The sequence below is a fragment of the Molossus molossus genome, unplaced genomic scaffold, assembly GCF_014108415.1.
Source record: "Molossus molossus isolate mMolMol1 unplaced genomic scaffold, mMolMol1.p scaffold_m16_p_13, whole genome shotgun sequence".
NCBI classification, from domain to species: Eukaryota; Metazoa; Chordata; class Mammalia; order Chiroptera; family Molossidae; genus Molossus; species Molossus molossus.
In genome coordinates this window covers 54,514,073-54,535,067 of record NW_023425348.1, presented here as the reverse complement: position 1 = coordinate 54,535,067, position 20,995 = coordinate 54,514,073, and the positions used below count along the sequence as shown (strand labels likewise).

The following is a 20,995-nucleotide window of genomic DNA, read 5'->3' as shown; positions in this document are numbered from 1 at the left end:
ATTCACATGAAATCATAGAAGGGGAATACAAAGACACTTATCACAGATGCTCTTGACTTTGTGAAGCCATGCAACGGGAAGGATCCCCATCAGGAAATTTGTGATAATTTACAAAAATTACCCCTACAGACAAGTTTTTCTATTGAGCAAGGCTTACCTGAATATTACATTAGTGCTGAAAATGACAAGCTAACGCCTGGTGAACTACCCCAGGGAACAGCAGGTACTCCTTCGGGTCCTGTCTCTCTCGCTCTGTGCTGCCTGTCTCGTTTCGGACAATCCGTGGACAGGTCGCCGGTCCCTTTGCCTCCAGAGCAGCGCCCAGCAGCAGTGGAGCCGGAGCGCGGGTTTCCCCCTTTATTCTTTCCCCTCCTTCAAATCCTGCCCAGCAGGGAGGGAGGGCCTCGTACCTGCTCAGACTCCCCTGCCTGGGGCTGTCGCCAGGTCAAGGACCCGTGGAGCAGGAGCGAGGAAACATTAGTAATACTGGGATTTCAAGACAGGCGTCTATTTTAGACTTTAACGTTTCTGAAATCAAGTGTGCCTTATAAATTTGGCCTATATATGTAAATAATATATAAATAAATTATAATTTATTATCCAAGCCAGAACACTTTTGAGAGTGAAAGGGGGTATGTTAATAATCACACTGGAACAACAGGTCTAAACCAGTATTGTCACAGGCAAACCAGGACATGGGGTCACTCAACTTATAATTTTCCATGTACATTTAATGCAGTTCATTTGGTTGACATTATTTGTTAGGTGCCTACCGTATGTGACTTTGGATATACAGTGTTTAACCTGGGGCATACGATGTTAAAAAAATAAACGCAGCCCCTTTCCTCTTGGAGGAGCTAATGGTCTAATGGACAGACAGCTAACAAAGAAGCAAACACCAAAATAGATGTATAGTTACAAATTGCAGTAAGTGCCGTATTGTAACTCGGGCTGCCGGAACAACATACCGCAGACGGGAGGCTTAAACAACAGGGATTTTTCTCACAGTTCTGGAGGCTGCAGGGGTCTGGTGAAAGCCCTCTTCCTGACATCAGACTTTCTACCACCTTCTGGCCGTGCCCTTATGTGGCAGAAAGAGAGCTCTAGTGTCTGTTCCTCTTCCTGAAGGCATGCCAGTCCTGTCTGATCGGGGCTTCACCCTTGTGACCTCCTTTAACCTTCGTCACCTTCTTAAAGGTTCTGTCGCCAAGGTAGTCTCGTGGGGGTCCGGGCGGTGACGAATGAATGGGGGCAGGGCACAACTTCGTCCATAGTAAGTGCTGCAATGGAAAGCATGGAATGTAAGTGCCAGAGAGTCAGGGATTTTGCATGTTTTGTTCCGTGACAAACTTCTCATCTCATACAACCGTGCCTGGCACACAGTGAGTACTCAATAAATAAGTGTTGACTTCAATTAAAGCAGAGAAAGGACAGGATCTGATTTATAATTTTAGAAGACGGATTGGAGATCAACAAGGGTTGAAGCAGAGACTCGTTAGGAGGCTGTCGATAGAGTCGTCCACACAAAGATAACGGCGGCTTGGACCAGGATGCTGGCTTTGCTGATAAAGAGATATGATTAAGCTTAAGCTATATCTAGGAGGTAGAACTGACTGCGTTGGCTGATGTAATTGGATGTAGAAGGAGAGGAGGATGTAGTAATTAAGGATGGATTACATGATTGTTTATGTAGGTCTCAGGCTTGAGCTGTTAGGTGGATGCGGGAAAGTCTAACGCACAGATGGGAGGCAGGGAAGATGGGAGGCAGGGAAGGAGATAAGGAACGTGACTGTGCACAAGGTAGGCTTTCGCTGCCTGAGAGACACACAGTGAGGGTGACATGTAGGCAGTTGGATATGGCAGTCTTAAGCTCAGAGGAACGTAGTGTTTCCTCCTGCCTACAACGCTCTTGCTAGAGCAGTGGTGAACTTTACCATCAATGGAATCTACAGTGATGATAGTTATACCGAATATTCAGTGGGCTTTAAACTTGTGCTGGGTATTGAAATACACCCTCTGCTTGCATTACCTCTTTGAATTCTCAAAACAACTGTTTGTGTGGTGTGTCCTTTTGTCTCCATTTCACAGACAAGGAAACTGGATGTTAGAAGGCGAAATAGATTGCCCGCAGTCACCAGCCCAGCAAATGGGGAATCTAGGCTTTGATGCCAAGACCGTTTAGACCCAGAGCTTGTGCTCTGGACCACAGTGACCTCCTATCTCTAAGGAGCAGAGGTCCTGGATACATCCCCCCAACACCCCGCTTCCAAAAGACCATGTGACCTGGAACCACAGCTTGCTCCCCCCGGAAGTGATGGGAGGTGATCTGTTAGGTCCCCTACAGTCTTACCATACTGCAGTGCCTGATCTCTTTTACAAATCCCATTCTTAATGTGAGTTTTCTGTAAGTGCCTTTCAGAGGTGATACCCAAGCTGACAATTCATTCTGATGTGCCTGAGAAGGGCAAATCTCTTTAAGCAAAGACCCAGCACAGCAACCTTCTTGGTTGGAATTCCAGTGGAGTAAGAGGAAAGCGCCATAGAACAAATACCATTTCTGAGCGAGAGGATGCTCTGCATCTCAGATTCATTTTTATCATCTGAATGACAACCTCATGGGTCCCATGGAGCCGAATGTGGGGGTAATCCTTGGGCCAGATACCTAGCTTCCTCTGATGTCCGCACCAGGGTCTGCCCAACTCCCCCAGTTCCTGCCTATGCTGTCTCAGTGACCCTTGAATCACCTGTCGGTAGCCCCACTGTGCTGGGGTGACAGGATATATTCTTCCCTCCAGTGACTCTTGGTCAGCCTGGATTTCTAAAAGGATGCTTCTGAAGTATCATGCGCCAGGGTCATCCTTTTGAGGGGGTATCTGATGTGGACAGTCCATTTTAATATGATCGGGACATGCTCATACACCATGGGTGTGGGATTTGTTTCTGATTAGATTAAACTTCGGAGACAGTAAAGAAACAGCCACTGATTAAAAACATAAAAAAGGAAACACTGCAAGTGAGTAAGTGGTTCGTCTTCATATAGAAAATAATCTATTAAACGCAATCCAGGGGATCGGCTGTGAATAGCAGCTGGGTCGCGCTGGCTTTTCTGAATACACCCACAAAAAGAAGCACTCCCAGCCATTCAGAGAGACTCAGCTCACCAGAGAGGGCTCTGAACACTCCCCAGGAAATGGATGGGTCAAGTTATCTGATAAAAATAACTCTCAGACTAGAGATGGGAAGGGTTTTATTTGGATTTCAGAAAATTGCTCCCCGAGTCCCTGTGACATTCAAGCTCATTGTCATCCTCCGGTAGCACCAGTGATTGTAATGGGGCCTGAGAGCTTAGTTCAAAATAAAGGAGCAATTAGAGTGTACAGCACACGTGTCAATGGGACCCTGATCTGGAACTTGGCCAATACTTCTGCCTCTGAGCTTGGGGCTTTTATAGTTTTGGTTCTAGAAATGCCTGGGCTGGGACTAACCAGCCTTCCCAGCCTCCCTGGCTCATGCTGGGGTTGGTGGAACGGCCACGGGGCTGCTCTCTGAGGACCCCAGACATGCAGGATCTCCAAGCCCCAGCCTCTTCTCTTTGCTCCCTGCTGACTTCTCCTTGGGTTTTCTGACCCCTGCTCTGGCTCTGAGCTTGAACCAGGCTCTAACCTGCAGCCTGTTTTACTAGGGCCCTAACACCCTGGCAGCTTCCTCTCTCGTCCCTTGAGACTAAATCTGCTCTTGGATAGCAGGCTAACTCTTCAGCCTCTAGGAGGTCCTGCTCTGCATTGACTCATCGCCTGGATTTGGGGAGCTGTCACTTTCTGGACAATCTCTCCCCAGGCTTGAAACCTTCTGCTACAAACTCCCACCCAATAGACAACCCCTGGTTACAGTGTGACAGGGCCCAAGCTTCTCAGGTCACCTTGGCTCTCTATCCACTGGCAGATTGTATTAATCAGGGAAATGATCACTGGCCACAGTAGCAGCCCCCAAACCTCAGGGGCTTAACCTAGGACAGGTTTGCTTCCTGCTCACATCACAGTCCCCTGAAGGGTGGGACGCTCTCCGGGGCAGCTGTTCTCCAAGCGGTGACTGAGGGCCTCAGCTTGCTTCTCTTATGGATTCCCGTCTTTGAACTTCAGGGTCATCCTGGCTTAAATATCCAGCAGACGGAGAGGGAAAGGGGTGAAAGTGCTTACGGGCTTCCCACACTGGGTACTTACCCATGCTGGCCAGGAAGTGGCAGCTGTCATTTCCTCTCATGCCATTGGTCTGAGCTGCTCACTGGTCCCTCCTGGCTGCAAGGGAGTCTGGGAGGCGTAGAGGCGCACACAGGGATTAGTGAGCAACAGGCGTCGCCACGCCCTTGGAGACCACTCTTCTTCTGTCTCTGCTCCTCTGACTTCAGTGTGTCCAGGCCTGACTTCTTCCTTTTCTTCATTTTTGTCTTGAGTCCAGCCTAGCCTGAGTTTGGACAATATGACTAAGGCCTGTTGGCTGATATGAGATTCGAGATAGTCAAGAATAAACTCTCCTGGGCTGGAACCGTTAAAGGTTGCCTTCCAGTCTCAATGACCACATTTACCAAGAGATCCTCAGGAACTCTTCCAGGAGGAAGCGAATTCCCGTGGCCCAGCCTGCACCGGCAGAGCGTTCGGGTCCGAGGAACGGCTGAGTCCCCTGATTGTGATGGGCTAGGGTGTTGGGCGTGGTGCCGTTGCTGCCCCTGGGTTTCCTGCAGGTGAGCAGCTATTAAACAAAGCTCCAGTCCCGCAAAACAGCCCTTTAAATTTTTCTTCATGAAAAATTTCCAGGCACTGCAGCCCAGCTGGCCCCTCCTTGGAATTCTGACACGTGACTCCTGCTGCCTTCTGATAGCTATGAAGAGTCCCTTTCAAACAGGGAAACCGCTGCGGGTGCTTCCCAGGGCTGATCCCAAATCAGGCGCCGTCAGGGACACCTTCCAAGAAAAAGCATCACTTTCTCCCCAAGCAGCAGTTCTGTTCAGAAGACTGTTTAATAGTGTTTATTGTAAGAGGAGGGCTTGGGAAACTGTGTCCCCAGGGAGTGTTTTTCAGTGGGGTCTGATGGAAGAATAAGCATTGTCAGACTTTACAAATGTTTCTTTATACTTTAAAATAACAAAACATCTACCCTTGGAAGCCTGGGCGCCCACCAAGTCAGCTACTAAATTTCAACTCTGTCCTTCATTCATGCAGTAAGTATCTGGCACGTAGCAGACCCTGCCTAGGCACCGGCGGGTCCTTAAGGAGAGCAAAGGGGCCTTCTCCACTGTCTGGCATTGTGGGCCCACAGACCGAGGAAAGAAAAGCCGCATCTCACTGGTAGTCAGGGAGTTTGCAAATTAAAACTACAGAGAGGATGAATTTCATATCCGTGGGACTGGCAAAACTGAAAACACTGGGCAATGCCAAGTGTTGGCGAGATTGTGAAGCAAGTCCAGGGCCCATCTGCGCGGGTGGGAGTGGGACTTGGGAGCTGATTCTGGAAGTTTCTCTTTGCCCGGGCAAGTTGACTGTGCATCTCACCTGTGCCTCAAAGATGCCGCCGCAGGGTAAGGGCAGAGAAGCTCCGCTCTGGGCACCGGAGACTCGGGTAAAACTGTTCCAAGGAGCACTATTTATGACACCAGAAACAGGCTCCCCCAACAGGGGAATGCCTAGATAAACGGCTGTGCATTTACACAGTGAGACACGGTGCTGGTGAACATAAACGAACAGCAAGCAAGGTGCAGGACGCAGACAATATGCTTCCGTTCACTGAGCGTTCCGACACCGCGAACACTAAGACTCAACAGGTAGTTTAGGTTGACGGCAAGGACGCGATTAACGAAATTCATGATCACGGATTACCTCTGGCGGGAAGGAGGAGCACACAGAGATTTCTAGGTTCTTGCCAATGTACTGTTTCTTAAGCAGGGGGTGAGGAAACCGCTGTCTCTTGTATTCTGTGTCATTAAATTGTACATATGCCTTTTACACACACACGGTGATCATACATGTTGTGCAAGAGGAAGCACAGGTGCTTTGAGACTGCATAGCAGAGACATTAAACCAAATTTAGGGCAGCAGGGAAGGTAGGTGGGAATTAACCAGGCAAATAAATGTTGATGGCTGGAGAGAGGGGAGGGGAGGAAAATTCCAGTAAATGGATGGCATGGGGTGGGTGGGGAGAAAGCCAAGAACACGGTCTGCCCTAGGAACTAAGAGACATGCTGACACTGGACAGTAGGGAGTAAAGGACGGAGCTGCAGCGATAGGAGGGCCCAGCTTGCAGAGACCCTGCCGGCCACGTGAAGGAGTGTGGTCTTTCTCCGGAGACAGAAGGGTGCAAGTGTGGGAATGAGACGCCTCAGGAGGCGGTGGACTCCACGTTGCACATCGGCCCGTCCCAGCTCCTCTGCCTGCCACCTTGACTCGACGTGCTGACGTCACCCTGGCTCCTGTCCCCTGGCTCCGACTTCGCCTTGCCCAGAGTTGCCCTCTCTTGCCTTCTCATTCCCTGCGGAGCCAGGACGAGGGCGGGATGAGTGGGATGCCCGTGGCAGAATTGAAGGACTCTCTGCCAGCCCCGCTCGGGGCCCTGTGGGCCGGCCTGTCTGCCCTGCGGCCCCTCCGAACCACTCTGGTCCGCCGGCTGTTCTCAGGCCTCCGCTTCGGCCTCCACCTCCGCGTCTCTCCCCGCCGCCTGCCGGGTGCGGCTTTCTACTCTCGTCTGCGTTTCAGAGCCAAGTTAGGCGAAACGGCTACACATAAAAAGATAATTAACAACACGAGCCAAGAAATAAGGACCGCATGAGTGGTATGAATTGTGTTTCAGGAGTTCGGAGGAACTGGGCCAGGCTGGCCTTGGATGGCTGGGGAGCGGGGAGGAGGCGTCTGGGCTACGGGAACAGCGGGGACCGTTTGCCCAGAGCAGAGAGCTCATTACAAGTTCTACGGAGATGAAAGCGGGAAAGGAGTCGTGCTCTTAAGCTGTGGACCATGGCCACGAGGGACAGAGACGAGGTGCCACCACTCCCAACTCCTTGCCCACAGTAAACATTACTAATAAATGATGGCAGGCTGGACACCGAGCCCGGAGAGAGCCTCCGAACCCTCTCCACACTGGGCTTCCGAAGGACACGGACACGGGAGTGGACTTAACAGATGAGTGTTATTTGCTAGCCCCGCCACAGACACCAGTGTGGTCACCAGTCTGAGTAGCAGAAATGGTTACAATACGTCCTGTTGCCTTGCCTGAGTGTCCCCGTTTCCAGGAGTCTAAGACATCAATCACTGAGTCCAGCTCCTCCATTTGGCAGCTGGGAGGCCTTGAGGCTTGGGAGCGAAACCGTCTTATGTTTGTAAGTGGCGAACACAACTCAGTCTTGTGACCCTGGCATTGGACCCGCGGCTCCCAGTCCCGGGAAGAGAAAGGAACCTGATTTGCCCTAAGAACCCGCTATGCTCCTGTCTTTGCTGGCGGGAGCTTTTCCTACAGCATCTCTTTTAAACCGCCCAGGCTATCATTATTCCCAATAAAAAGGCAATTGTCATCCAAAGACCTGTCCAAATCAAAGGCTAATGTGTGATAGAGGCAGGATTGAAACCCTCTCCACCAATTCCTAAGACCTGCCTGCTTGCTCGTCGTTCCCAGGTGGACGCTTCGAGCCTTCTCAGAAACGGTCTGGCAATGAGGGCTCTCTGGGAAGGGCTGGTGGTGAGCGGGACTTGACTTCACTGCGTAACTGTTGTTTACAATCTGCGCCAGGTTCCCGGTCGCATCTGGTACCCAGCAGTGCCCCGCATCTACCCTGTGGGCAAAAGCAGGCACTGGTGAGGTCGGGGGCTTTCTCTAGGGAGTTCAAGCTTCCACAAGAAGGAGCCGCCCGCCGTTGCTCATGCTCACTTGATGACTTCCCAGGTTTTACGACGTTAATTTAAGCTCTGCAGCCAAAGTAACTCTCTCTGGTTGCAGCAGTACACACTTAAATGTCAGAACTTTGCCGAAACGCCGCTTGGGTTTGAAGGAAGTCATTGTGCTCAGTAAAGTCTGGCCACCTTTTATGTTTATCGCCTTTATGAAGGGATCTCGCTGAGTGACTTAAACCCGCCTCTCCATATAGTTAAAGCCCAGGGCTCTTGGGTGACTGGATTCACACATTCAAATAACAGTTATTGCATGTACAGAAGATGCCTGGTGCTGGTGTATACCGTGTGGTCCTTGTCTTCCTGGAGCTGATAGTCTAGCAGGGAGGAGGGATGACCTTGAAATAATGAATACATAAATAGAAGTATTGTGAATCAGTATTATTAATAAAAAGGACAGGGCACTAAACGTACACAGAGGGGATCTCATTTAGATGGGGCGGGTCAAAGATGTTAATATTTGAGCTAGGTAACAAGTGGGAGGGGGAATTATTCCAGAAAATGGACGAGCAGGTGAAAAGGCACAGGGACAGGAAAGAACTCGGTGTGGTCACGAACCCTGTTGCCCAGCAGCCAACCAGAAGCCACGAGGCCCAGCCGTGCTGACGTGCTGTCGGGTGCGTTCGAAGCCTGAACACCAGCACGTGCCTCAGTTGTTATAAGGGGCCTGAGGCACATGAACTCTATGTAAAAATTAAGTTCTGCTCTCAGCAGTTGCTGCCTGTGCCTGTGACCTCCCTGCCTTCTTGATTACTGACCCTTGGTCTTCAGTTCTCAGCCAACCCTTTGGTGGCCACCTCCCCGGCCCGCTCTCCTCTCGGCAGCCCCACCCCTAGAATTTGCAGTGCCGAGCCTTTTTTATTTCCTGTATCTTTGCCCTCCAGAAGTGACCTTGCTTCTCTGGCACAATCCCTGCTTCCTGTAGCCTCCATCTGGTTTGGGTCTTCCCGCGTCACACCAGCTGTGCTGTGTGCCGGGCCCAGCTCCTTCTCTTACTTCCCATGCTCTGCCCCTCCCAAGCCTCCACAGACGTTTCCTAACATCATCCTCCATGAAGTCCAAACCCCAGTGATTTCCTGCCTATCCTTTGCCTACCATCCACGAGAGGCCCGCTGAGCTCAGTGCTGAGTAAGACATTTGAGAATCTCTACCCCAACCATTGGTCAGAGGAGCCGCTCGGCCCCGGGATGGGACAGCACAGGCTTCTCTTTCCACTTCGCGGTCACTGAGCAGGGTCCAGAGCAGCGGGCAAATATGCCCAACACACATCTTCTGTCCCGACGCCCAGAAGCTGTCACCCTCTCCAGAGATGAGGTCCTTTCCGCAGAGGAGTGGAGACAGCCCTGGTTGACAAGTGTTCCCAGGCTCCGGGGGTGGGGAGGAGCACTGTGGAGACAGCCCGTCTGCCATCCGTGGGCTTCGGCCAGACCTTAAGTCCTCTGCTCCCTGAAGGCGGACATGCAGGGGGAGCCAAATAGTAGCAGTCATAATGATTGTCGTAAAGTAACAGTAATGGGCACAGACCAGGGGCTCACAGTGTTCCTCGCACTATGACCGGAGTTTCCCAAGCCCACTGTCATGTGCGTTTCACAGCCGACAGGTTAGGTGGCCTCAAGTCGCCACTCAGCACACAGCAGGATTGGGATTGGCCCAGATGTCCTGTCCCCACCTCCTTGACTGCCCCCGTACAGTGCTCACGCTGGGGCAGGCACAAGGTTCGCGGATATCCTCACGCGTCTCCCTTTCCCACCGGGAGATGCTGAGGCTCGAGAGAAGGAACCGGTCCCAGGTGACACCGCCGCAGGTGGCAGAGGCGAGACCCTGGAACCCAGTTCCCACTGGCTCCAACCGGCTTTAGAGCATCACGTGCTGCTGCCAGTGGCCAGCGCCCCCTCTGCTGGACACCACTTCGCTCGTGTCTGCAGTAGGGTCTGGCGAGGAGATTAAGGACATTTTGAAAGAGGAAAGGAGGCAATGAAACAGCAGGTACAAGAGCACTGTGACCAGGAAAGACGGGCAGGGACCACAGAGCCGCAGGCTAGCCCAGCTGAAGGGGTGCAGAGATGTGACGCTGAGCTGACACCTGAGGAGGAGCCCCGGGTGCAGGTGGGGCATGAAACTGCATGCGCAGGAGCCCAGCGTTGAGAGAAAAACCTGGCCCTCTGGAGGAAGTAGAACATCTCAGCGTGGCTGTAGCAGAGTGTGTGGGGAGGAAGGCAGGAGGCTGGAGGGGTGGATGGGCTGTGCTGGGAGGTGGAGGGCGTGGTGCAGGAGGCCTGAGATCCAGTTCACACTTTTAGAAGATTGCTCTGGCTGCCGAGTGGAGAAGAGACTGGAGGAGGAAGGCAGAAGGAATCAGGTGTTCGGAGGCTGTTGCAGAGCCCAGAGGAGACAGGACTTGGTTGGCAGGAGGGTGGGGGCAGCAGGGTGGGGACAAGGGAGGATTCAAGAGCTTCAGGGTGAGTTCACCAGCTCCCTTTACTGTGTGGCCAAGGGCGTGACGCGAGGTGCTGCCACCACCCTTCCGATCACAGCGAGCAGAACCACCCGCTCTGAGGTGCATGGTGAACTGACTGTGAGAAACAAGCCTCATGGTAAAAGAGCTCTGTTATGAATCACGTTCTGTGTTGTGTTGCTGAAATATGTCAAGTGATAGCCTCCAGTTCCCGTTGTAAAAAGAATAATCACCCCGACGTTCTGTTGTCATAACATATTCACAGCATTAGCAGGCTGCCATTGAAAAATCTAAGCGAAGTGAATTGGAAATGAGCAGAATTCCGGAATGCCTGGGTCATGGAAATGAAGGTGACAGTCTGGGCCTTCTGTGGCTCACTCCCCATGCTCAGGGCCACTCTGGGTGTGGGAACTACTTCCGGCGCAGGGTCACCCTGGGGGAGCATGGCTCTTCCTGTAGCTTCAGTGGTGCCAGACAGGTCCTGTGGCCCTTCTGTACCAGTTGAGTGGTCTTGGGCAAGGGATAGCCGTCAGTCTCCGTCTCTTTACTTGGAATTGGAGACAATAACCACTACCTCATAGGGTATTCTGAAGAGTCAGCTGTATCATTTGTATGGTAGTAGCTGAGATTGATTGAATGCTTATTATGTGCCATAAGCACTTTGCATATAATAACTTTAATCTTCTCAACAATTTCATGAGATAGGTACTTTTATGATCCCTGTTTTAGATGAGGAAACTGAACCACAGGAGATCAAATGACTTATTCAAGGTCACTTAGGTAGTAGGAACCAGCCTGGATTTTATCCCAAACCATGTGCTCATAACCACCATGCCTCCCCAGAAGCACCGTCCAGGGCCTGGAACGTGGTGGATGCTCAGTGGGAATGTTTATTTCTTTTTCATTGGCCCTAAATAATATGCTAAGTGCAGGACAGGCTTAGAAAGTGGTAAATCAATAAATTGCCTTCCAACTCTAACAGACGGTGGGGACCAACTGATGGAAGAGGAAATCTCTTCCTAACTGACATGGAGAAGCTAAGCTAAATCCAAAGCTGATCTTATCTTGGATGAAGGCATATGGTGGTTGATGGGTTCATGTCCCAGGTGTAAACACCATTCACCAAATCGTCCAGTTGACAATACCTGACAAGGGTCTACTGCTGTCCACCAAGAGATGGTGATTATGTTCCCTCAGAAGCCTTATTCATCAGCTCTGACCAGGCATTTCATATTCATCTCACACTTATAAATTGATTGATTGATTAAGCATCAATCTTTTATTTATTCAACAAGTACTTGCAAAGTACCTATATGTACAAGGCCTGGTCTTAGGTGCTAGAAATGAGAAATGCATAAAATACAGATTCTTCCCGCTAGAAACACAGAGGGAGGGAGGGAGGCTGACCTCTCAGCAGGTAAGTTGTGATGTCAAGAGCTTTGAGGGCCAGGGGAGGAAGCAATTGGCTCTGCCCCACGAATTGAACAAAGACCTCACAACAGAGGGATTGTGTGGCCAAGGTCCTGAGAGATTCTATTTATTCAGCTGGAGAAGGAGTGGGAAGAACATTCTAAAATTATAAACAGAATGAACAGAAGCCTCCAGGCACACAAGGATGTCCACCTTCCAGAAGACTGAACGTTCAGAGTGGCCGCAACGACCTTGGCAACATCTCCAAAACACTGTCCCTCGATGCTCAGGATGCAAGGTCACTTAGAAAAGTTTCCAGAAGCAAACTGCATCCATTTTAAGCTCCTACTCACCAAGGTCCCTGAGAATTTTAATGTCACTCTTCTTTGCAGCTCCCTGTCCCTTGGCTTCTATCAGAACTCGGGGCCCAGAAAAGATGGAGTAGGAGAAGGGCGCCTGCTCGCTCCCTGTGGTGATCACTAATCCTTGCCAGGCCCAGGTGGTCCACAGGAAGATCGCATCTCTGCTGGCAGTCCCTGCTGGTCCCTCCGTGCCAGCGCTGCTGCAGAGACCACTATCAGGGTTTTGTTAACTTCTCCGGGGTGAGGAGAACCCAGACCTTTGGTCACAAAGTGTCACGTCTCTTCTTTGGAGGAGTGAAAGTGATGGAGAGAGAAGGTATATTAATTCGTTGCAGGTAAATCCACAGCAACAAGAAATAAGATGTGAATTGACCCAATGACCTCCTGGGGTAGAGTAGAAGTCCGTTGCACAGCTTGCTCCCTATGCAGACAGTGGTCTGGAGGGACCAGGTGAAGAGAGCTGGATCCGTCTGTGCTCAGGTTGAGTGGTCGCCTGTGACCTGGTTCGGAGTACAGAGTTGGGCCTGGGCACTGATGAGTGGCTCTGTGTCTTCTGCAGGTGTGGCAGTGTGGAGGGAGCGTGGAGGTCCTGCCCTGCTCTCGGATTGCCCACATTGAGCGAGCCCACAAGCCCTACACGGAGGACCTCACCGCCCATGTTCGCAGGAACGCCCTCAGGGTGGCTGAAGTCTGGATGGACGAATTTAAAAGCCATGTCTACATGGCATGGAACATACCCCAAGAGGTAGGAATCCCTGTAGGGATGGGTTTCTTGGGATTTGGTGGGAAAAACAAACATGGGACTAAATCTTTCTTCCCATGGTTCAACCAGAGTCTTGCTTGCCATGCTAGAGTGGGCTCTGAACCCTGAAATATACGATGCATTGTAGAAGGGGGGCTGACAATGAGGCACTAAGCCATGACTTATCCCCGCCCACGTTCCTGGGCAGCATGCTTGAGGAGGATTTCTCTCCACACCTAACTGTCCTCTTTTTTTTTTTTATCCTCACCTGAGGACATTTTCTATTTTTGTTCAGATAGAGTGGGAGAGAGAGAGAAACATGGACGTGAAAGGGACACATCGAGTGGCTGCCTCCTGTACTACCTCAACCAGGCCTGGGGACAAATTGCAACCGACTGTCCTCATTTTAAATGAGAAAATTTGACCAGGTAGCTCGAAGGTTACTTTATGTTCTTAGGTCCTCAGCTTCTTTGACATTTGGTGTTTCATGGTCCCGACTTAGAAATATACCAGTCATTACCAAAATCACAAAATGCGCCTTGATCTCCCCGTAGATCGGTTTCAAGCTTCTCCATCAAATCTTTGATCAAAGAAATAAGGAATGTCCACATGCCTTTGGGATTTCCTGAGCCACGTGGATGGAGATGGGGTACACTCCCACAGGGACCCCAGGAGCGGAAGGGAACTGTTCTGGACATTTTTAGGCTGCTTCTAACCTTCACAGAACCCCATCATCGCCTGCCACTGTCCTCTATCCCTCCGGTCACTTACGCATAAGAAGTACAAGAAAGGAAGCAATGATTCTTAGTCCATTTTTTCAGCTTTGTCATGTGACATGGAAATGACCTAGGACCACTGAATTGGAAGAAACCAACAGATGCCAGCCGCAGGGTCTCAACCTGCTTAGCAGCCTATCTGCGTGGAGACCGTTGCGTGTGTTGCCTTCTGTGCGACAGACTGTTGACCACATGACCTCCTGCTTTCCTCCCGAGACCATGGCTTCCCCTCGGGAATTCCTTAGAATGCCTCAGCTCTCTCTTCCTAATAGGGACATGGCTGACTTTTGCTTAAAGTTTCCATACGAAGGCCCTGTTCCCTGATCTCTCTCATAAGCTAGTGTTTCTCTGGCTGAGTGGGTGGGAAAGTAGGCTGGGCTATGGGTACCAGCTTCTAGGCAACCCCACCACCACTGCCAACACAGGGGGAGGGGCTCGGGTTGGGTTTCATACTCCCCCCACCAGTGAGATTTCGGCAGTTGGGAGGAAGAGTGAGAAGCCAGTGAGTACCAGTGGAGTGTGCCAGACCCTAATGAACCAGCCCCAGGATTGCATCTCTGACGGTGGGAGTGTTTCTAGGGAAACGGTGGTGCCTTCTGCACCCATCTGTGGCTGTGGGCGTTGATCACAGCATTCTGGGCAGCCTGCGGAGCCCCGCGGTGGGTGTCCTCCGACAGGAAATGGCGAAGGACACTGAGAAACTCCCAGGCGCTCTCCAGGGAGGCCGTGCAGATCCCAGGCTGTGCTAAAGGTCTGGAGTCCTGGTCCCACTCCTGCCTTCTTCTCTCTGTACCCAAAGCTGCGAACCTTCTCCCCCAACTGCAGCTGCCAGATGCCGAGATCCATAGCGAATCCAATGAGAACTGAGTGAGTTCAAAATAACTGGAAAATGATGAAACTCAGTGTCTGTCTGTGACTCCGCGGGGGAGTCATTCAAACCAGGTGAAGGGAGCGGGGGGCAGTAGCAGCGAGCACCATAAAGGCAGATGAGAGGTAGGAGTGTCCACAATCGGTCCTTAGGTGGAGAAGGAAGGGGGTCAGTGTGTTTCCTAAAAATCTGTCTCTGGATCCCCTTGTTCCCTTCTATGTCTACACTCCCTCGTATCAAACTCCTGGGAAGACTCAACACTTGTTTACTTCCCATTCACGTCTCAAGTCACATCCCGATGCTCCATCAAAGCTGCTTTTAACAGTCAGCATGGACATTGTAATGTCTTTAACTTGCAGGATCCCACCTTTTTTTTTGTAACTAGACTCCCTTGGTGCCATGATCCCACATCCCAGAATGCCCTCATCTCTCTCCAGTTGCTCCTAATTCCTTTCGGGCTCCTCTGACTTCCTCTGGATGCCCACATGTCTCCAGGATCCATCCATGGTGCTCGCATGATGCACCATCTCTCTGAGTCGTCCCATCGCTCTGCAAACACCTATCTGTTCACAACGGCCTGATGAATACCTCGAGCCTGACTTCTGCTTTTAGCTTCAGACATAACAGCTGAAGCTTCTCCTGGGTGTTCCCACAGGTGCTGAAGACTGGATCTTACCGAACTGAGGGCATCTCCCCGCCCCCAAATCTACTCTAGTTTTTATTCTTTGTCTCAGTTCATGATACCACCATCTGCCCAGACATATGAGCTTGAAACTGAGCATCGTATTTCAATCCTCCCCTTCCCAGTCCATCACCAACCCTGCTCTCCATCCCACCTCCTCTCCTGTCCGAGTTCAGGCTCGCCTCTTCCTCTGCAAGAGTCTCTACCTAGATTTCCAGGCTGAGGGTTTATCGCCCTCAAATCTACTCTTTACACTACCCCAAAATCTCTCTTTTAAAACTCCCAGTGACCATATTCTTGCCCTACGTAAACATTTTAAGTGATTCTCCAGTGTTCGACACAGATCTAAGCTTTCTCCTTTGTCCCCCTCTAGGGCCTGTTTCGGGGTGTCTGCAGATTGCCCGCACTGTGGGAACTGCCTGTAGCTCCCTGTCCATTCCCTGCTGCTTCTTGCCTCTGTGTGTTCACTAGTTCTGTCCTCTCTGCTTGGAGCTTCCCACCCAAAACCCCTTCCCCACCCTTACCAACTCTCCATCCTGGTGGACTCAGCTGCAGTGACCTCCCCCCTGGGGAGCAGCGTCAGATGCGGAGAGTGCTGCTCTTTGCACGGATGTCTCTGTCGTTGCGTCACCACCCTGTCAAAGGATGTTCTGTGATCTGAAAGTCTCTCTTTCATAGACCAGTGGCTCTCAAATCTGGCCGGACTTGAAAACCACTTGGCCTCTAGCCCCAGAGATTATGACTTAAGTGGTTTGGAAAAGGACCAGGGATCCTTTTTTTTTTTTGGAAAACTTGGGAATTCTAATGTCCACCCAGGCTGAGAACCACTGCACTAGACTGTAGGCTCCCTGAGGACAGATTGTGTTATTCATATTTATGTCCCCATGCCTAGCACAAATGGGGTACTTAGAGCTCAGTGAAACCTCATTAATGCTTATTAACAAATGAATCTGCTGGCCATGTATGTAATCTTTTTCTCCCTCAGTCAGTGGCTCCTAAAAGCAGATCTACAGAGCAACTGCATCAGAATCACTTGGAGAGCTTTTAAAAAACACTGATTCTGGGTCTCATCCTCAGAGATTCTGATTAGATGTGTAGTGGTGCTAGAATCTGTGAAAAGCTCTCCGGGTGCTGGTTTGGGTAATGCTTGTTTAGCTTATCCTGCTCATCTTTCCAAACTCACCGTTAGCATCACCTACTCCAGGAAGCCTTCCTTGACTTCTCACGTCCCTTTCCCCACCATCCCGTCTGCCCCACACTATCAGATGGACTAAGGGCCCTTCCTCTGTTGTCCCTTGACACTCTCTCTTCCTTCTATGCTTCACACTGTGTGTAGACAGTCTGTGTACTTGTCTGGACCTTCCAGACTCTCCTTTCTGGCCGACTGTGCGTAGGGCAGCACCTAACACATACGAGGCACTCAGTACAGAAGAGCTGAAAAACAAAGAAGAAAGAGGAAGCGTGGATGCTGCGTGGCCTCCATGTTTGTCCAGCTGCCCTTGAGGTGGTGACATCCCAATACTGTCCCTTCAGCTCAGTCACAGCACATCTGTTTTCTATTTGCCTAACCTTTCACGTCGCAGCTGCAAATGTACCGCTGAAACCCTCTGACTCTGCCCAGTGCCTGTCTTGAGGATTAAGTAAGTTAACATATGTAAAGACTGATCAGTGCTGGGCAAATGGAAAGCAGTAGATAAGTGTCAACGCGCACTGATGTTATCGCTTATGCCTTCTGCATTTGCACCCCAGCTTTAAAATGCCCTTGCTGGGCAGTCATCCCCTCTTGCTGCTTTCTATGCTGAGTCCTCCCGGGCTGTGCACTGAACAGAAAGACTCACCTACTCCCTTCCTGCGTCCAGTCTCCAGCTTCTAGAAGGCTAGGGGAGCCTCCAGCTCCTGCTTCCTTCTACTTCAATGGAAAATCGGTTTGTTTGCTTATCAACAAACAGAAAGTCAGCACAGCAAAGCGTTGAGATTTTCTTACTCGGGGTTCAAGAACTCCAGACCCCAAGGACAGGCCGAGTGCCGGGGCTGGCGCACCACGGAGCTCGGGCCACAGCCCGTCTTTAGGGCTGACGCCAGGAACTGTGTGTGGCTGCACACAGGCAGGGACACAGGACAGCTTTGCGTGGGGTAAGCACATTAGCATCCCAGGGCTGCCACAACAAGTCACTCCAAGCAGAGTGGCTTAAAACGACAGAAACCTATTTTCTAACCGTTCCAAAGGCCGGAAGCCCCAAGTCTAAGTGCTGTCGGGGCCTGGGAGCATCCGTTCTTGCCTGTCACAGCTCCCGGTGACTGCTGGTGTTCCTTGGCCTGCAGACACATCACTCAGTCTCCGCCTCTGCCTCTGTCCAAACCTCCCTCTCCTTTCTCTTATAAAGATTTAGGCTCGCCCACCCTGGCTGGTTTGGCTCAGCGGTTGGAGCATCGGCCTATGGACCAGAGAGTCCCGGGTTCGGTCCCCGCTAAGGGCACATACCAAAAAAATAAATAAATAAATACAAGATTTAGGCTCACCCTAAATCCAGAATGATTTTATCTCCAGGTCCCTAACTGATTATATCTACAAAGACCCTCCTTCCCAATAGGATCACATTAGGAGGGTCAGGTAGACCAAAAGGTGGGGGGTACATTCTTCAACCCACTCCCCTCAGTACTCAGCAGAGGCGCAAAGCTGTGTGTATTGTTTCCTAGTAGTACGAGCCCAGGTGAACGGCTCTGAGGGTCGCTCATCTCTCCACTTGCTCTGCAGGAGTTTCATGCAGTTGACAGTACAGCCACAGAGCAGAGGTGCTGAGCGTGGAGGGGGAAAGGCCCAGTGGTTCATAAACAGGAAGAGGAAAGGGTCATGATATCCAGGGATGTAAGCTGAGGGAAGCTCGAGTTCTTGGGCCCCTTAGAAGTCCAAGTGCAGATGGAACCCTGACAGGTCATATCTCGCCCACCTCCGAGTAGATCATCAGGAGACAGACGAACTTCTCCCTGCTCCCGAGTTTGAAAGAGAGTCTTCCCATGGGAGCCCAGGGTTTTAGGAAAAGACAGAGACCTTCCTGAGACAAGTCCTTCTGGCTTTCTCTGGTAAGAGCGGAGACACGGTGTTAATTTGTCATCATATAAAGGCAATTATAGCATCAAGGGAGAAGGCCTGGGTCCAGGTAAATAAGTTTGTGGCATAAGAGAAAATGCAGACGAGTTTAAAGGGTTAGTACTTAACAGGTCCCTTGGGGTGCGGGTGGGGGTGAGCAGGTGACATTTATTGTCAGTTGCTGTGTTCACCGCTTCATAAATAGCGTCCCAACTAAGGCTTCTAATGCAGTTGAGGTGACGTTCAGGCCAGGAGCACAGAGATAAGTCGAAGATGTCTCCTGATCGCAGGGAGCCAGGGTCCCGCAGAGAGGCCGAGCGGCAGCTGCTGGGAGGGCCCTGGGCAGCGGCAGGGACTAGACACATTATGCGTGAGGTCATCAAGAAGCACTCAACAGGCAAGTCCTCGCTGAAATTTCTCCCTGGGCCCTCAAACCTTCAGGCTGTAGCAGGTTCAATTTTTTGTATTACCTAGACTCTGGCGGGCCGAAATGAAGGTATTTCTTCTATATTTACATTTTGCTTTTACTCAGGCCCCCATCGTCTGATATCAAGCACGTGTTATGATCACATTCAGACACGCGGAGCGGCCACCTTGGTGATTTTTCCCAGACATTTCAGACTTGAACTCTACCGATTTCGCTCTCTTCCCATCCCAGTTACTTGATCCCCGGAGCTGATGCTGGAACCGTGTTCACACGGCCACCACGTGGGCCGCCGTGTCGGTGGAGGGTTGTGTTTCCGTCTTCCTCCGCCTCCGCTCTGGGCTGCTGTCCGATGGGACCCCAGGTCCCTGGCTCCCTGGTGCCATCCTCTGAGACGGCCCGAGTCCCCGTTCTCTGCTGTGGCCTCAGCTCTCTCAGCGGATCGTGGGCCCTGTTCAACAGCCAGTGTGCTGGCCCAGGGGCTCGGCGCCCTCCACTCCGCTCTGGGACCGCAGGACCTGCGGGCTCGCTCTCCCCTCACTCAAGGGCACAGTCATGCCTCCATTGCCGCTCCTGCCTGCTGCACCTTGATGGCTCGGGGAACACCTGTCTGATACACCTGGGAAGTGTGGGAGACGGGTGCTCTCGGTGCTGAGACCCCCAGCTTGAAGAGAGTCTGCTTCTCTCACAAGGACTTGCCTCGAGGAGGCAGAAGGGCAGGCGCATGCACGTCCACGGGGTGAGGTTCAAAGTGTGTCCTCCAGACCCAGGCTGATTGCGTTCACCTCTCAGCTCCTTTTATAAGTAGGGGGACTTCGGGCAAGTCACCGAGAGGTCACCAAACCTCTCTCCGTCTTAACTCCTTGTCTGTAAAACGAGGGTTATATAGCGTTACTTCACAGGTTTAAACAGAGCCATATACACAACTATAAATAAATCTAAGTAAGTAGGCGTCAACACACACGTCTCTGTCTCCGCAGAACAAAGCCTGGCACAGTTATGTAAGCCCAGCAGTCGGGATAATAGGACAGTGTTAGAACCAGCCTTATCCTGTCCTCGGCCCCTTTCCTTCCAACTCCCTCTCCCCACACACTCCATCTCAGCTTCTCTGAGGGAGGAAACACCTTCCTCAGACGGTCCTCCCCCATGTTTCACCCACAGCCAAACTGCAGCTTTTTTGTTGGTTTGATTGTTTGTCAGTTTAAACTGTAAGGATTTGGCATCTTCATTTTTCATGGCCTTGATGACGGCCCCCATCAACGCTGACCTCCTGGTTCCTAGTCCAAACGGGGGCGGCTGTGGGGTTCAGGGACCTGTAGGGAAGTGTGAATCCCTTCCTTAGACAGCCTCCAGGGACCGGGCTGGGGAGGGCTGGGGAGAGGCCGTGCCCCGGTGCCGCTGCATCTCTGCCTTTGCTTCCTCGTGTAGGACTCAGGAATCGACATCGGGGACATTACTGCAAGGAAGGCTCTGAGGAAGCAGCTGCAGTGCAAGACCTTCCGGTGGTACCTGGTCAGCGTGTACCCAGAGATGAGGATGTACTCAGACATCATCGCCTACGGGGTGGTAAGGAGCCAGGCCAGAGAGAGGCTGGGGGAGGAGGGGAAGGGCCCTGCGGTAGCCCTGTGGCCGCGAGGCTGGTTTCATAGCTGCAGGCAAGGCAGCCTTTGCTTTCACAGCCCGAACCTCCCCCGTCCCTGAGAAGAGGTGCTTAGTCTCCCCTGTACGGGCCTCAGCAATTCAGCTCAGGCCCAGACCTGCATATGCCACTGGATAAAACAAAACCTGCAGTTAGTTAAGATCACAGGGCCATACGACAAGCACCTGTTGCTCCCCAGGCGTGGGTGCCTCGGGTTCTCTCAACGAGCCTACGTGACTCCGCTCACACACACAGCTCCTGGAGGGGCTCCTGGGAAACGGGAGCCTGAGTTTGCTGGATGTGAGGCTGTTTTAGTTCTGCTGGTCGACTGGCAGAGAGCAGTCCCCCTGAGGGAGGCAGCAGGATGGAGGGACGGAGCGCAGGGTTTGGATCCAGGCAGACCTGGCTCCAGGCAAATGTCTTCATGTCTATGGGCCTCAGTTTTGTCCTTTGGTAAAGGGGTAGAAGAAAGTCTAAGATATATAAATGTATTCTCTATCTAAGGTTAAAATACTTTGACTGTGATAAACTCTCCTATTCTTCCAATATCCCCGGGACCATAAAATTCTTACGGTATTTTAAGTGATACCTGATTGATCTGGGGATATCACACCTAGTTTT

General features: G+C 51.5%; 1 protein-coding gene across 1 annotated transcript in view; it reads left to right on the top strand.

Annotated features, from left to right (window-relative positions):
• Positions 1-20,995, top strand: part of GALNT18 (polypeptide N-acetylgalactosaminyltransferase 18) — a 326,286-nt gene that overhangs the window by 262,684 nt on the left and 42,607 nt on the right. The window contains exons 7-8 of the mRNA XM_036259150.1: positions 12,715-12,900; positions 20,164-20,301. Of these exons, the coding sequence (XP_036115043.1) occupies positions 12,715-12,900; positions 20,164-20,301 (324 nt within the window). The remainder of the gene's footprint in view (positions 1-12,714; positions 12,901-20,163; positions 20,302-20,995) is intronic.